General features: G+C 40.7%; 1 protein-coding gene across 1 annotated transcript in view; it reads left to right on the top strand.

Annotated features, from left to right (window-relative positions):
• Positions 1-15443, top strand: part of CFAP43 (cilia and flagella associated protein 43) — a 130102-nt gene that overhangs the window by 28135 nt on the left and 86524 nt on the right. Inside the window, exons 13-17 of the mRNA XM_073620531.1 lie at positions 169-324; positions 4486-4655; positions 5955-6110; positions 7949-8079; positions 10074-10227. Coding sequence (XP_073476632.1) covers positions 169-324; positions 4486-4655; positions 5955-6110; positions 7949-8079; positions 10074-10227 — 767 coding nt within the window. The remainder of the gene's footprint in view (positions 1-168; positions 325-4485; positions 4656-5954; positions 6111-7948; positions 8080-10073; positions 10228-15443) is intronic.

Genomic DNA, 15443 nt, shown 5'->3' with positions numbered 1-15443 from the left:
GTAAATAACCCCCAGTATGTTTATTCGCTCATCCAGTCACCTTTGCTTTCATTCACCAATTATGTTTGAGCTAAAACATCTATGGAATATGAAGCTATGAAGCTATGAAAAGAGAAAAATATAATTGTACTTGTGTGTTTATATGTAGTAATATGTGCTCTCTCCTAGTGGTTGGTGGAGATATCCTGTCCTTGTCATCACTGAGTACAACAGATACACCACATATTAAAGTTTTGGCGCTTGTCTATCCCGTGGGAGAGAAGGAAGAAGATGAGAGTGGCACTCAGCTAGAGCTATTTTCCTTGGCTCAGCAAATCTTAGCAAGTAATTTTCAAACACAACAGTTTATTTGTGATTACAGAAAATGTAAAAAAAATGAATCAGTTAGGAGCACAAATACTGAACAATAATCTAGTTAATGAGCTCTTATGGATGCTTAAAAAGAACGTGTGAACCATTAATATTGCAGGCTGTGGGGCTGTCATCCTGGACCTGGCTTAATGTCCACAAAATGTTAAAAATAAGTAGTCAGGCATGTTAAAAAAGTAAAAAAACAACTTTTACTGTTATACTCACCAGCATTTTCTACCACAGACCAGCTCAGATCCAACTCATTTCCTATAAACCCAGACTGTCACAGACTGGTTTACTGATACAGATCATTCTGGACCTGGCTTAATGCCTAAATCCACAAAATATTAAATAAAAAGTAGCTAAGCATGTTCAAAAAGTAAAAAAGCAGCTCTCACTGCGGCACTCACTAGTACTTTAATCTGCAGACTCTCCACTCTGCAACATAGTGCCAGTCATTTTCCAAGTGGAATGATTACCAGTATCATTCAATCCACTTCCTGTAAGCCCAAGTTATCAGCAGCTCACCCCCTGGGGATATCATCTATAGCAGGGGTAGGGAACCTTGGCTCTCCAGCTGTGGTGAAACTACGAATCCCATCATGCCTCTGCATCTAGGAGTCATGCCTGTGATTGTCAGGTTCTTGCAATGTTTCATGGGACTTGTAGTTTCAAAACAGCTGGAGAGCCAAGGTTCCCTACTGCTGATCTATAGGGTTGCCATTCGTTTGGGATTCACGTGGACAGTCTTGGTATTGAATCGTGTCTGGCTTTCAGACCATGTGAAACCTGGACACATTATTCAGACCGGACTGTGTACTCGAGTACATTGCCACAACCGTGTATAGGTGTATATACACGCCAGGTGTGCCTGGGCACACTCTAATCACCAGGGTTGCCAAGCATACGAAGGGCCAGCTGCAGTTGTTTAAGCTGAGTGTCTGGGACACTCTCTTACACTGCCCAGAGCCAGTACAGCCCCCCACCCCCACCCCCACCGCACGGACAGGAGAGGGCTTGATTTGTTCCTCCTACTCCTGCCCCTACCCCTCTGTGTCTTCCCACCCACACTCCAATCCCCAGTGTGCTGTGCCTCAGAAAAAGGATGTGTGGGTGGGAAATATTAAGCACAGTAGCCAGCAGTTACATCATGAATGAAAGGTGCTGATGTCTGAGCCTCTATCCTTGGGTGAGTGAGCTCACCATCCACTGTCTGTGACTGAAGTCTCTCCCCTCCCTCCCTACTCTCTCCTGCCTCCAAGGGAGTAAGTACACTAAGGTAAGAGGGATTCAGATATAAGGGGTGCTCTGCGGACTCTGATGTAAGGGAGGCTTTGGGAACCGTGATATAAGGAGGAATTCCAGGAACTCTGATGTGAGTGGGGGCTTTGGTGAGCAGAAACCCCCTTACATCAGAATTCCCCTTTACACCAGAGTCCACAGCGTTCTCCCTTAAAATAACGTGACGTGCACTGCTAAAGTGTTAAAGTTTGGCAACCCTAATCATCTTGCTTGCATGGACTTACAGTACTCCCCTGATGGCTCTGTCCAGAAGTGAGAACTCTGATCACTGTCCAATGAAACATTGATAATATATACTAGAAATTTAGATCTTTCAGACTTCACTAGCTTCATGAATTTTCCAAGTCATTCTTATGGTTCAGGTAATCAATCAAGGTTCTAGATCAGTCTCCAAACTGTGGCCCTTTTCTTGCCTTTATCTGGCCCGTAGCCTCCCTGGCGGTATGATTATGTCAGATTTTTGCATCTCAAAGCGGTACAATTATTTTGCATAGAAGTTTGGCGTTTTATATTGTAGGCCTGTAATTCTTAGCAATAACACTTAAATCTGTCCAAACAAGAGTCTAGTAGATATCCCGGGTATGATAACGTTTGAAACACAAGATCGTAAATTATAATATAATAAATAAATAGAAATAATTTTAAAAAGTAATAATATAATAATAATAAAATGAATTTCCCCACAATTCACTATCACTCAAATCTGTAAGTGTTCTAATTTACTATCGCTGTTTTCTAGCTGGTATAAAACCACTTTTGACGTAAAGGGACACTTTTTGGTTGCTATGGACAATATCCAGTTTCCAGGCAGAAAGAACAGTATATATAATATAAATCTGCATGCAGGACACTGGGCAAACCACTAGGGACAAAAGGGATGTGAAATGATTTCATACAGTAATGTAATCTGTAAGATTACAGTGTACTGTATGTATTATGATCTTTAAATTTTTTGAATTTGCCGCCAGGCTCCGCCCCCATGCGTCGCGACGCTCGCAGGGAACGGAGCCCAGCACACAGAGGCATTGGGGAGCAGGACAGAGCCCTCAGACACAGCGGGGGGACTTAACAGGATCCTGGGGGAAAGGTAAGTACACTGCACCAGGATCCTGCAATGCAATCCCGAGTGTGGCTCGGGGTTACCGCTAATGGTACTGAAATTTAACCCCGAGCCACATTCGGGAAAACCGCCAGGGAGGTTAAGACACTTTTTCTCCACTTTTGATACCAATGAGAGGCACCATTCTCTCCACTGACACCATCATTGGGCCATTATTCCTCCCACTAAATCCAAGGAAGGGGCGTTGTTTACTCCCACTGATGCCAAACATTTTCTACTCCCACTGGCCACAGTGCGCCTCCCTAATGCCTGAAGGACAGTAAACTGACCCTTTATTTGGAAAGTTTAGAGACCCCTTTTCTAGATAATCTAGTTTCAGGCTGACAGCAAACTAAGTTGGCAATAGCAGCAGTTATATTTTTCTGCTCATATATTACTTTTTATTAATAAGGTGCATAATTTAATTCTTTGCTTTCATGGTCAAAAACTAGTAATGTTCCATTTCTTCTTTCATTCTCATTCACACCCAACACCAGAAGCCAACCAAGGCAGTTTTCTGGGTAGGGGACCATTCCAAATTACAATGTGAATTGCAAGCTACTGTAGGCATGTCTACCAGTTTGGGGCCCTGTCCTCCTTTGATGTCACACAGTATGACTTTGCCAAGAATTCAGGAGGTGTTTAGAAAAGAGTAGTGCCATGGAGGCTTACTTAATTAGCTCTGAAAATTCTGCTATGGCTATGCAGTCACATAGTTACATAGTTACATAGTAGGTGAGGTTGAAAAAAGACACAAGTCCATCAAGTCCAACCTATGTGTGTGATTATGTGTCAGTATTGCATTGTATATCCCTGTATGTTGTGGTCATTCAGGTGCTTATCTAATAGTTTCTTGAAGCTATCAATGCTCCCCGCTGAGACCACCGCCTGTGGAAGGGAATTCCACATCCTTGCCGCTCTTACAGTAAAGAACCCTCTACGTAGTTTAAGATTAAACCTCTTTTCTTCTAATTTTAATGAGTGGCCACGAGTCTTGGTAAACTCTCTTCTGCGAAAAAGTTTTATCCCTATTGAGGGGTCACCAGTCCGGTATTTGTAAATTGAAATCATATCCCCTCTCAAGCGTCTCTTCTCCAGAGAGAATAAGTTCAGTGCTTGCAACCTTTCCTCATAACTAAGATCCTCCAGACCCTTTATTAGCTTTGTTGCCCTTCTTTGTACTCGCTCTATTTCCTAGGGAAAATATTCCAGTCTAGGGAAAATATTCAAGATAACACGCTGGCCATGGGCCAGCCAATTATTAACACTTACTACTTGGCCTATAAATATTATGTTGCTCTGGATGTGACATAGGGGGATACCAGAGGCTGCAGGATCTTCTGCACACAGTGGCCACAGACATTCCCCTACTGTCCTCCTGCATGGGCTGTCAATAGGTTAAACTGCAAATGATTTCAAATACATAGCCTTGGAATTCAAAACTTATATACAATTTTTAAAACCTAAATAGGAATAAGAAATATAAAATATTGTTTTGTTAAGGGTGGCGACAGATGCGTTCTTTTGCCAGGTTTACCAAACAGCAAGCATAGAAGTACAAAGAGTAAACACATTACAATTAGAAATTTGTAGGTGAACTTTCTACTGTATATAATGTTAACATAAAGTAGAGGTCACAGGATTCTAAGGAGATCTCGGGCCATGGGAAAACCTTGAAGTGAACCTGTCGTTTTGATCTTCAGTGACAATTTAGCTGTGCCATGTACTTACAGATCCCATTGAATACACTGATCAGCAGGGGATGTTTAAAGACATCATGATCCAAAAGCAACAGTACAAAGTTGAGCAGCCCCTGTATTCGGCTGTTCTAGGAAGCAATGGCAATTCAGTCTATGGTTACTGTGACGATTCTACATTGATTTACAAATTTGTACTGCCAAAGGTAAGTGTTTTGGAATGTTATTACTAAAGTGTTTCATAATTAAAGAGATAAAGGTATATATGTTGTGTCTGTGATCCTGATATTTATTTTGTGCAGTACTATAGCACTGCCACTTGTATTGATTCAGGATGCAGTGAGCACTTACTAGTACTTTAACTTGTAAACATATTATTAAGGTTAAGGTTTGTAGGAAAGTTGTAATTTTTCAAAGTTCCGACTGATAAATATTATACAGCTGTAAAATTCCTATTTTAGTCTGGTGTAAAAGTTGGTGGCACAGAGCAACAGCTTATCTGGTTCGGCTCATTATTGGTCATTCTGCCTCAAATCTATACAGCTGATATCACAGGTGCACCCCTCAAAGTAGATGGGCCTCTTGGGGAATCAGGAAGGAATTTTTTCCCCTGCTGGAGCAAATTGCTTCCTGCTTTGCTGGGTTTTTTTACCTTCCTCTGGATCAACTGTGGGTATGGGATTGTGTATATAGGATTGTATATATTTTTTTCCCTTTTTTTGGTTGAACTAGATGGACTTGTGTCTTTTTTCAACCAGACTAACTATGTAACTATAACTGTTGACCCAAATTTAGGTAAATTGGTATTAGGGCTCTTATATGTGCAAACCCTTGAGTGTTTACTGAAAATAAACTATAAGCATACATTTTCAGAATGTGTCCCAAAGTGGGGAACTGTTAAAGCCTTTGTCATGTCTTGTCCCAATGTCAAGGGGACAGGAAGTTAAGGGTTACCTCCCCAACGGGGTCACCAACTGCAAAGGTTCTTGCATTCTAAATCTTAAAAAAAAATTGAGGTTGGGCTTCAACGCTAAAGCTGGATACACACTATACACCTTTTGTTATTCAATTTCCTTTAGATTTACCTTTAACTATGTAGTGCAAGGGCCTTCCTGATTGCCTACAGATTGAAAGTGCTTAGGTTTGACCTAATACTATATGGTTTTGGTAAATCTAAAGGAAAAAAAAATCGAAAGAAAATTGTATAGTGTGTATCCAGTTTAAGGATCGCAAGGCAAACTGCACATGCGGGAAATCACAAAACACAAATTCAACCATAGCTATATTAAATAATATATTATAAAGAGTGGCGCTGTTTAGTAACTCCAGAAAACCTTAAAAGAAATGAAGGCAAGCTTTTTATAGCTAGTGATAAACTGTTTTATGCTGATCTCTGCTTTGTATACTGCAAACCACTGACATTTTCAGAAGTGAGAAACTGTACATTATTTATCATTGAATGCTTTTTGTTTAGATGTGACAAAAATGCATGTTTATGTCTGTAGGATTTTGCTGAAAACCTACCTAAAGTTCTGTCTGCTGAGAAGAATGTGCAGGGAAGTCAGCTTGGGCCAGGATCTCTTCATTTGTCTTCTCATCACAAGTGGCTGGCTGTGGCTGCAAGAGATGGAATTTTGTATCTTCAAGACTCCTATACCTTGGTTAGTATATAAAGATATATGTGCTAGATTTCCAATGCAAAAATCATGCAGAATGATTACGGGAAAGTATTAAATAACCTCAATTTAGCATGGACAAATTAATATTATTGCAGTGCATATGGCCTTTCTGTACCCAATTAAATCCACATAGACAGCTTTACTAACCATGCTGCCTGACATGCCTTGCCTTTATTAACAAATGTGCACAGATAAAAGGCAGGTACTGTCTTCTTCACATGTGCATGGTCTTTAGCTTGCAGTGTTGTTAATTCACTTGGCCCATAGAATTTAAAGTCTAGGTTTAGTTAAAGTTTTTTTTTTTTTTCTTTCAAAATCAGCACAAAGGACAGCACTTTTTTATCATTGAAAAATGTCTCTGTGCTGATGGCTGCTGCTTTTGTCTAAATAGTCTGTCATCCAATCCCCCTTATCCCCACAGCTGTAATTTTGCGGTGCTGCAGGGTTAATAGTTTTGAGAGACCTGTGATAGGCACTCATTAAGCATGCCAACTATGCCCGCCCTTTCTGTCCATCCCCCATTCGTAGAAGCAGTACTATAACTTCCATGGATGAAAAGAGAAGTATAAATGGAGGAGGCAGACCTTTCATTCATCTGCCCTTCCTTCATTCATAGATATCTTTTCCTTGATGGAGGCTATTTCCTAAACTCTAGTAGTAATAAAAACCTGTGACTCAGACTCTTTATTGCAGAAGAGTCATACAATGTCTCTTCTGCAGTAAAATATACCTACCCACCATCTCACAGTGTCTTCTTTAGAATGTGCACTGAGCTGCACATGTGCATGAGTGACATCATCCTGTCTGTGCCACCCAATCAAGCATCCCCGTGCTGACCAGGACCCAAAAGAAGAGAAAATGCTGGCACCAGCAAGTGACCTTGTGGGTGTCGGACCATTAAAGCAAAGGTAAGCATTATTGAGTTTAGTTCTGCTTTAAATCAGCAAGTCTAATATTTTTTTCTTACAAGCAGCAATACATGCAGAAAAAGAAGCTACTTTTTGTAGAACAGGATCTTTACATTAAAGTTGGAAAGCTAAGTACCATAAAACCTTGGTTTGAGAGTAACTTGGTTTGAGAGCGTTTTGCAAGACAAGCAAAATTCTTTAATATGTTTTGACTTGATATGCAAGCGATGTCTTGATATAGAAGTAGCGGCACGTCACAACTGCGTATAAAAGAGAAGAGAGGCGTCTCTGTGTAGCAATATGGTTACATTTAATGAAGGTACAACATTTAGCAACTCACATGGTCGATGATTAAAACAGGCACATCTAAGTATGTAGGCCTCCGAGGTAAAGCTGTCCACATAGACCATGGGAGGCGCCTCTCGTTTCTTTTATACTCTGTAGCTCCTGCTGGATTTTGCTTCTAATCACCTTGTGGAGGCTTCCATTTGTGGATGGACATTTTATGGTTACACAACCTATCACGTTGCTATAATATTTTTATATGAACTATAAACTGAAGGACCTATGAATAAATGGTTGTGGAAAAAATCATCTGAGTTTCCATTATTTCTTATGGGGAAATTGGCTTTGATATACAAGTGCTTTGGATTACAAGCATGTTTCTGGAATGAATTATGCTCGCAATCCAAGGTTTTTCTGTATGGATTTATATGAAGACTGCCCCCATCACCCTTTACTCTAAACAAAATGAATTATTTTACATAATAGTTTTTTTTTTTAAATGCATCTGATAGTACACAGTGAGAATATTTCAGATGGTTGCTGACATTATTAAATATTATAAAAAGTATGAACTATGCTTTGGTTCACTGCAAGATCTAATAACTATTCCTGTTTACAAATTTCTAGGAAACCTTTGCTCAGGCAAGCTGTCACTCCTACCACACTGGGGGTATTGGCTCAATAGCCTTTTCTTTAGATGGACATACACTGGTGACCACAGGAATGGGAGATGGAGCCATTGTGTGCCTCAGATGGAGGTAAGTTCAGAAGCCAATAGATTATTATTATACCGGATGCATTTGCACATGCTGAAAACAGAATCAATATATCAACTGAACTACAGCAAGCAGTCAATAACCAGCTGTTGCCAGTTTGCTTACAATAATCTGATAAAAGTGACCTCTGACAGGCTTATGTAGTTAATTAAACTTGTTATTTTTGCTCTGTTACATAATTACATGGAGGCCAGAGGATGTTGTCTGGTTTGCATTCATGCAATTCTCTGGGCATGCAGTTTGCATGAAAACTGTATTGTGGTTATTTGACGTAATATGCCGTAATGCTAAATAAAGTATTTCCGAAGCTATGCTTTTCTATAAAACAAACACACACTCTGTCTGCATTTATTCAGCTATACTGGGGGATTTTAACATCCCTGCAATAGCTAGAAAGGTTTTCATTAAAACTATCTTTTAGGGCCCTTTCACACTGGGGCAGTTTGCAAGTTAACAAACGATCTACTAACGGCCAAAACTAAGGGACACTATTCTGTACTCCTACTCCTAGACCTCTCTGCTGCCTTTGATACGGTTGACTACCCCCTCCTCCTCAAAAAACTCCATGCCTTTGGTCTCCATGACTGTACTCTTCGCTGGTTCTCTACCTACTTATTTAACCGCACCTTTAGCATTACCTGCAATTCTACTTCCTCCTCTTCCTTTCTCTGTTGGGGTTTCCCAAGGTTCTGTTCTTGGACCTCTCCTATTTTCAATCTACACCTCCTCCCTGGGTCAGCTGATAGCCTCCCACGGCTTCCAATACCATCTCTGTGCTGACGACACTCAAATCTATTTCTCTACCCCTCAACTCAATCCTTCAGTCTCTTCACGTATCACTATTTTACTATCAGATATATCAGTCTGGATGTCGCACCACTTCCTCAAACCTAATCTATCCAAAACTGAAATTATCATTTTTCCTCCCCCACATACCACTTCCCCTGATCTCTCTGTCAAAATTGATGGCACAACTATCAGCCCATCCCCACATGCCAAGGTCCTAGGAGTAGTCCTGGACTCTGAACTCTCCTTTAAGCCGCACGTCCAATCACTGTCCAAATCTTGCCGCCTCAACCTCCGGAACATCTCCAAAATACGCCCTCCCTAACCAATGACACTACAAGGCTCTTAATTCACTCCCTGGTTATCTCTCGCCTTGATTACTGCAACTCCCTCCTCATTGGCCTACCTCTGCATACTCTATCCCCCATTCCGTCCATCATGAATGCTGCTGCTAGACTCATCCACCTTACCAACCGCTCTGTCTCTGCTACTCCTCTCTGTCAATCTCTCCACTGGGTTCCGCTCACCCAAAGAATTGAATTCAAAATACTAACAACTACCTACAAAGCAACCCACAACTCTGCCCCCAGCTACATCACTGACCTAGTCTCAATACCAACCTAATCGTTCTCTTCGCTCTTCTCAAGACCTCCTTCTCTCTAGCTCACTCATCACCTCCTCCCATGCTCGTCTCAAAGACTTTTTCAGAGCCTCTCCAAGCCTATGGAACTCCTCCCCCAATCTGTCCATCTATCTTCTACTTTATTAGCTTTTAGACGATCCCTGAAAACCCTCCTCTTTAGAAAAGCCTATCCTAACCACACCTAACAAATGTATTTTCATTTTGTCCATCTGATCATCCCCCACAGATACTACCCTTTGTCCCACTTGACCTTCCCTTCTAGATTGTAAGCTCTCTGATCCCTCCTGTATTGAATTGTATTGTAATTGTACTGTCTTCCCCGATGTTGGCTGCGCAAACTGTTGGCACCTATATAAATCCTGTATAATAATAATCTCTGTATCTACAATCAGAATAATTAAAACAATGCATTCATCAATTTGTTTTATAAATTGTATTGGAATATGTAAAGGATTTGCTAGTCAGTATAATGCTGCAAACACATCTTTATATTGTTTACTAGCACTAAGCTAGAGAGCCATTTTCAAATATTTAATTTCATTCACAGATCTCCCAGGAACAATATAGTGAACTCTGCCCAAGAATATGGTAGAGCTCTTAGCATTTCTCTTCAATCCAAAATATTTGATGAAGATGAAGCTTTAAGGAAAATGCCAGCTTGGTCACTAGATACTGACACTGCACCGATTCAGGGAAAAGAGGTTGGTTTTTCTTTTTAGCTTATATTTTTTTTAAATAATTTATTGATAATAGTTAATACTTTTTCATCTCTCTTATTTATTCTCATCTATTTACTCTTCTTTTCTTGGTGCTTGTTTTATCCTCTCTTTAAACCCTTAAAGCGGAAGTAAACTCTCCCACGTCGTTGCCACTTTTCATCTAGTCCATTATATTAGGTAATTAGCAAACATTACCCATTGTAAGACAGCCTCAATCGCATATTACTTACTTTTTATAAAAACTTTTATAAACTGTGTCTCCAGGGATCAGGCTGCGCCATTTTAGGTATTGTTTCCCGAGTCTTCGCTGCATATTACTTCCGCCCTTTCATGTATGTCTTGCTGTATTCTCGCGCATGCGCGATTGCATCTTAACCAAGCCTCAGTTTCGATCCAACGTTCCCATGGTGACCGTGCTAAATGCTCATAGCCGACCTGACAGTGCAGAATTACATAATCATTTTGCCTTGTATTGTGTGCCTGTCAGGCATGCTGCGACTAATCACCGCCATAGTATACAGGACCAAAGACAAGGTTTACACCTTATGCTATGTCACACGGTCACATGGGGTGTAGCAGGAAGTTCGGAGAGAATCTGCAGTTTCGTGGGTTTTGATTGGAATGCCGATGGGAGAGGAAATCACAGCCACGGCATCCTGTCATGGGATAGATGGCATTTAGAGTGTGCCATGAAAAACGGGAGAGATGCGCCAGTGACGTCACTACACAGAACAGGGTGGGTGACAAGAAAATAAAGCAAGTAAGGAGACATCTACAAGCAGCGATCATTTGGGTTTTTTATGCAGATTGAAATGTAATAAAGTTGTGGGGGAGAGTTCACTTCCACTTTAAATAAAAATTTGATCTTTTTGTGTCTTTGATGCTGATACTGTAAAGATTAGACTTGCAATGAAGGACATTCACACGGGTATCTTGTCTATGTATGATTCAGACCCCTTTCACACTGAGGAGCTCTACAGGCGCTATAGCACTAAAAATAGCGCCTGCAACATGCCTGTAAAGCGCCTCTCCTTTCACGCCAATGTGAAAGCCCGAGTGCTTTCACACTGGAGCAGTGCTCTGGCAGGACGTCAAAAAAGTCCTGCAAGCAGCATCTTTGAAGCGCTATAGGAGCGGTCCATTGTAATCGATAGGCAGCGCCGCCAAACCTTTTTTGGCCGCTAGCAAGGCGCTTTTGACCCCTGCTAACGACCGAAAAAGGATTAAAAGCTTCAGCGGCGCTGCCCATTGATTTCAATAGGGAGGGGCACTGTAGGAGCGGTGTATACACCGCTCCTACAGCGCCTCAAAGATGCTGCTTGCAGGACTTCTTTGGACGTCCTGCCAGCGCCGCAAAAACAACGGTAAAGCGCTGCTAAAATTAGTGGCTCTTTACCGCCGACGTCCGGGCACTGCCAGTGTGAAAGTGCCCTTACTGAGCAATAGCAGTGTACACTGGATCACAAGGCATCAAAGACAGACTGACAAATTCCAAGAATAAACACAGTTTTTATATAGTATCAGTTTTATATAAGTTACATATCTTCTACACTATTCTACTGTATATCCAGTGGGAAGGGGGAAATTCTAATTATCTGAGATAATTTTGTAAGTGTCACATAAAATGATAAATGATATTTACATATTAATTAAAGTCTTGTATGTCAGCCAAAAAGCCATTAAATATAGAATAAAAGAAAAACCATAACTTAAAAAGAAAAACAATAACCAAAGGTACAAGGCCGAACATCCCATCCTATCCATCTGCTTCTAACCACCATCCCACACATCTAGAATAATGGTTACAATCATGACCTTAAATTTTCAGACATCCTCAACATCCTTTCTTTCCTACATTATCTAGACAGAACTAGAAGAAGAAAGAACTCAGAACACAACAAGATGTAGGACAGTAGTTCACTTGTAGTTCACATTTATTTCACCCCTTCTGACTCCATCTTGTTACAAGTTAATAACTCAACTTCATGTTGTATCTCATCTTAACAATACTGTTTTAGAATAGACCTATGTATGGGTCAGTAATAGTAGAAACTGTGTTATTATAGTACAGCTATACTTTTACTTTCAGTCTGCTGATCAGTGGGTGCTTGAGTATACATGTGACATGTGAACAGCTTAATGTATGTATACAGTATCTCACAAAAGTGAGTACACCCCTCACATTTTTGTAAATGTTTTATTATATCTTTTCATATGACAACACAAAAGAAATTACACTTTGCTACATTGTAAAATAGTGAGTGTACAGCTTGTATAACAGTGTAAATTTGCTGTCACCTCAAAATAACTCAACACACAGCCATTAATGTGTAAATCACTGGCAACAAAATTGATTATACCCTAAAGTAAAAATGTTGAAATTGGGCCCAAAGTGTCAATATTTTGTGTGGCCACCATTATTTTCCAGCACTACCTTAACCCTCTTGGGCATGAAGTTCACCAGAGCTTCACAGGTTGCCACTGGAGTCCTCTTCCACTCCTCCATGACATCACGGAGCTGGTGGATGTTAGAGACCTTGCCCTCCTCCACCTTCTGTTTGAGGATGCCCTACAGATGCTCATTAGGGTTTAGGTCTGGAGACATGCTTGGCTAGTCCATCACCTTTACCCTCAGCTTCTTTAGCAAGGCAGTGGTCTTCTTGGAGGTGTGTTTGGGGCCGTTATCATGTTGGAATACTGCCCTGCGGCCCAGTCGAGGGGATCATGCTCTGCTTCAGTATGTCACAGTACATGTTGGCATTCATGGTTCCCTCAATGAACTGTAGCTCCCCAGTGCCAGCAGCACTCATGCAGCCCCAGACCATGACACTCCCACCACCATGCTTGACTGTAGGCAAGACACACTTGTCTTTGTACTCCTCACCTGGTTGCCGCCACACACGCTTGGCACCATCTGAACCAAATACATTTATCCTGGTCTCATCAGACCACAGGACATGGTTCCAGTAATGCATGTCCTTAGTCTGCTTGTCTTCAGCAAACTGTTTGCGGGCTTTCTTGTGCATCATCTTTAGAAGAGGCTTCCTTCTGGGACGACAGCCATGCAGACCAATTTGATGCAATGTGCAGCGTATGATCTGAGTACTGACAGACTAATCCCCCTTCAACCTCTGCAGCAATGCTGGCAGCACTCATACATCTATTTCCCAAAGACAACCTCTGGATATGACGCTGAGCATGTGCCAAGGTTTGCCATCACTGGCCTAGGCCATCTTTATGTAGAGCAACAATTTTTTTTTTCAGATCCTCAGAGAGTTCTTTGCCATGAGGTGCCTAGTTGAACTTTCAGTGACCAGTGTGAGAGCGTGAGAGCGATAACACCAAATTTAACACACCTGCTCCCCATTCACACCTGAGACCTTGTAACACTAAGGAGTGACATGACATTGGGGAGGGAAAATGGCTAATTGGGCCCAATTTGGACATTTTCACTTAGGGGTGTACTCACTTTTGTTGTCAGCAGTTTAGACACTAATGGCTGGGTGTTGAGTTATTTTGAGGGGACAGAACATTTACACTGTTACACAAGCTGTACACTCACTACTTTACATTGTAGCAAAGTGTCATTTCTTCAGTGTTGTCACATGAAAAGATATAAAATATTTACAAAAATATGAGGGGTGTACTGACTTTTGTGAGATATTGTATATATATATATATATATATATATATATATATATATATATACACCTCCAAAAAGCTTCTTTATGCAATTTTAAGGCCTCATGCACACTGGACATTTGGCCATCTCGCCGAAGTGCCTTTCCTCCTGGCAGCAGTGTTTTGGCAGAAAAAATGCTTGATTCCCGTAAAGTGCTTGGGTGTTAGTTAATTTCATTGGCCAGAATAATAATTTATTCTGCCCACTGAAACGAATTAATATTCAAGCGCTAAACACTAAACGCCAAAACTGCCAAAACACTGCTGCTCCTGGATGCGCTGGCAGTAGTTTTTTTTTCTTCCTCAAAACGCCCCTGCCTCTAAACTCTTCTAAACACATTTAGAGACAGAAAAAAATTTAAAAAACGTCCAGTGTGCATGAGGCCCTTAATGTATTACAAATAAAATATATATAAAAATGGCATAGCATAATTGCCTAGTGAGAGTAAAATACCATTCGTAATGATTCTTCTCAAGAATTCTTCTCAGACAGTTATCACTTTTTTTCCCATGGCTTAGTGTAGTAGACTAATCTGAAGATAACGCTTACAGTGTACAAAATGTAACAACCTTATCCACAGATGTCTCAATCAGTGTGAAACCTTTACAATTTGAAGGTTCAGCATTCTTGTTCTAACTCCATAAACAGGCCCTGTATTGCTACAGAAAAGAATGAGCTGTGTAATGATTGGGCATACAGATGGCCATTTTATCTTTAACCACTATTTTTCTATACTTCACCATTTTAAACGTGTAGGGTATGAACCTAAGTTGTTTACACAGTATTTGTGGAAGGTGACTATTGGTTTTTCTGCACGCGTTTTGCAAGGACACAAAGAAAACAATTGTTCTCTATGTGCCCTGTTCACACCACAACACTGGTATCGCATGCAGATTGTTTCTGTGCAGGAATCTTCATTCTGTATGCAGTTTTCTGCATGAAAAAAAAAAAAAAAACGGATGCGGTATCAACATTGAGGTGTGAACAGGGCACATAAAAGATGTAAAAGATGAAAACTGATGTCAGCGTGCATAAAAACTCACTGAAACGCGTATGCAATTGATGTACACCCGTGTCTCTGCAAGTGAAATCTGTTTCCCCATCAGCTTTTATGCACGTATTGTGTGAATGAGGCTTTGAGGGCTCGTTTTCACCATACATGCATGAAAACTGATGGTAACTGCTCAGATTTCACTTGCAGAGACATCCGTTTTCATGTGCATTTCAGTGAGTTTTTATGCACGTTGACATCAGTGTTCATGCGTGTCAGTCACATGCCCTGTTCATACCACAGTGTCGATGTCATGTCAGGAAAGGGACATTTTCTTTATAAAGTCCCATTAAGTATCGTGATTTAAAATATCCATGGATTTGGGAAGAAATTGCAGATTTTATTGTTTTTACAGTTTTCATTTTTTCTATTAACATGCTGCTATATTCTGTTAAACCAGTGTGCTTGACCTCATAGATCTTTTACAGTTCAAACTTCAAAAAAAGGTGACCTATATGGTGAATT

The sequence above is a fragment of the Aquarana catesbeiana genome, linkage group LG03 (genome assembly GCF_042186555.1).
Source record: "Aquarana catesbeiana isolate 2022-GZ linkage group LG03, ASM4218655v1, whole genome shotgun sequence".
In the NCBI taxonomy this organism is placed as follows: Eukaryota; Metazoa; Chordata; class Amphibia; order Anura; family Ranidae; genus Aquarana; species Aquarana catesbeiana.
Note: the sequence above shows the minus strand (reverse complement) of the source record. Positions and strands in the feature narration are given on the sequence as shown.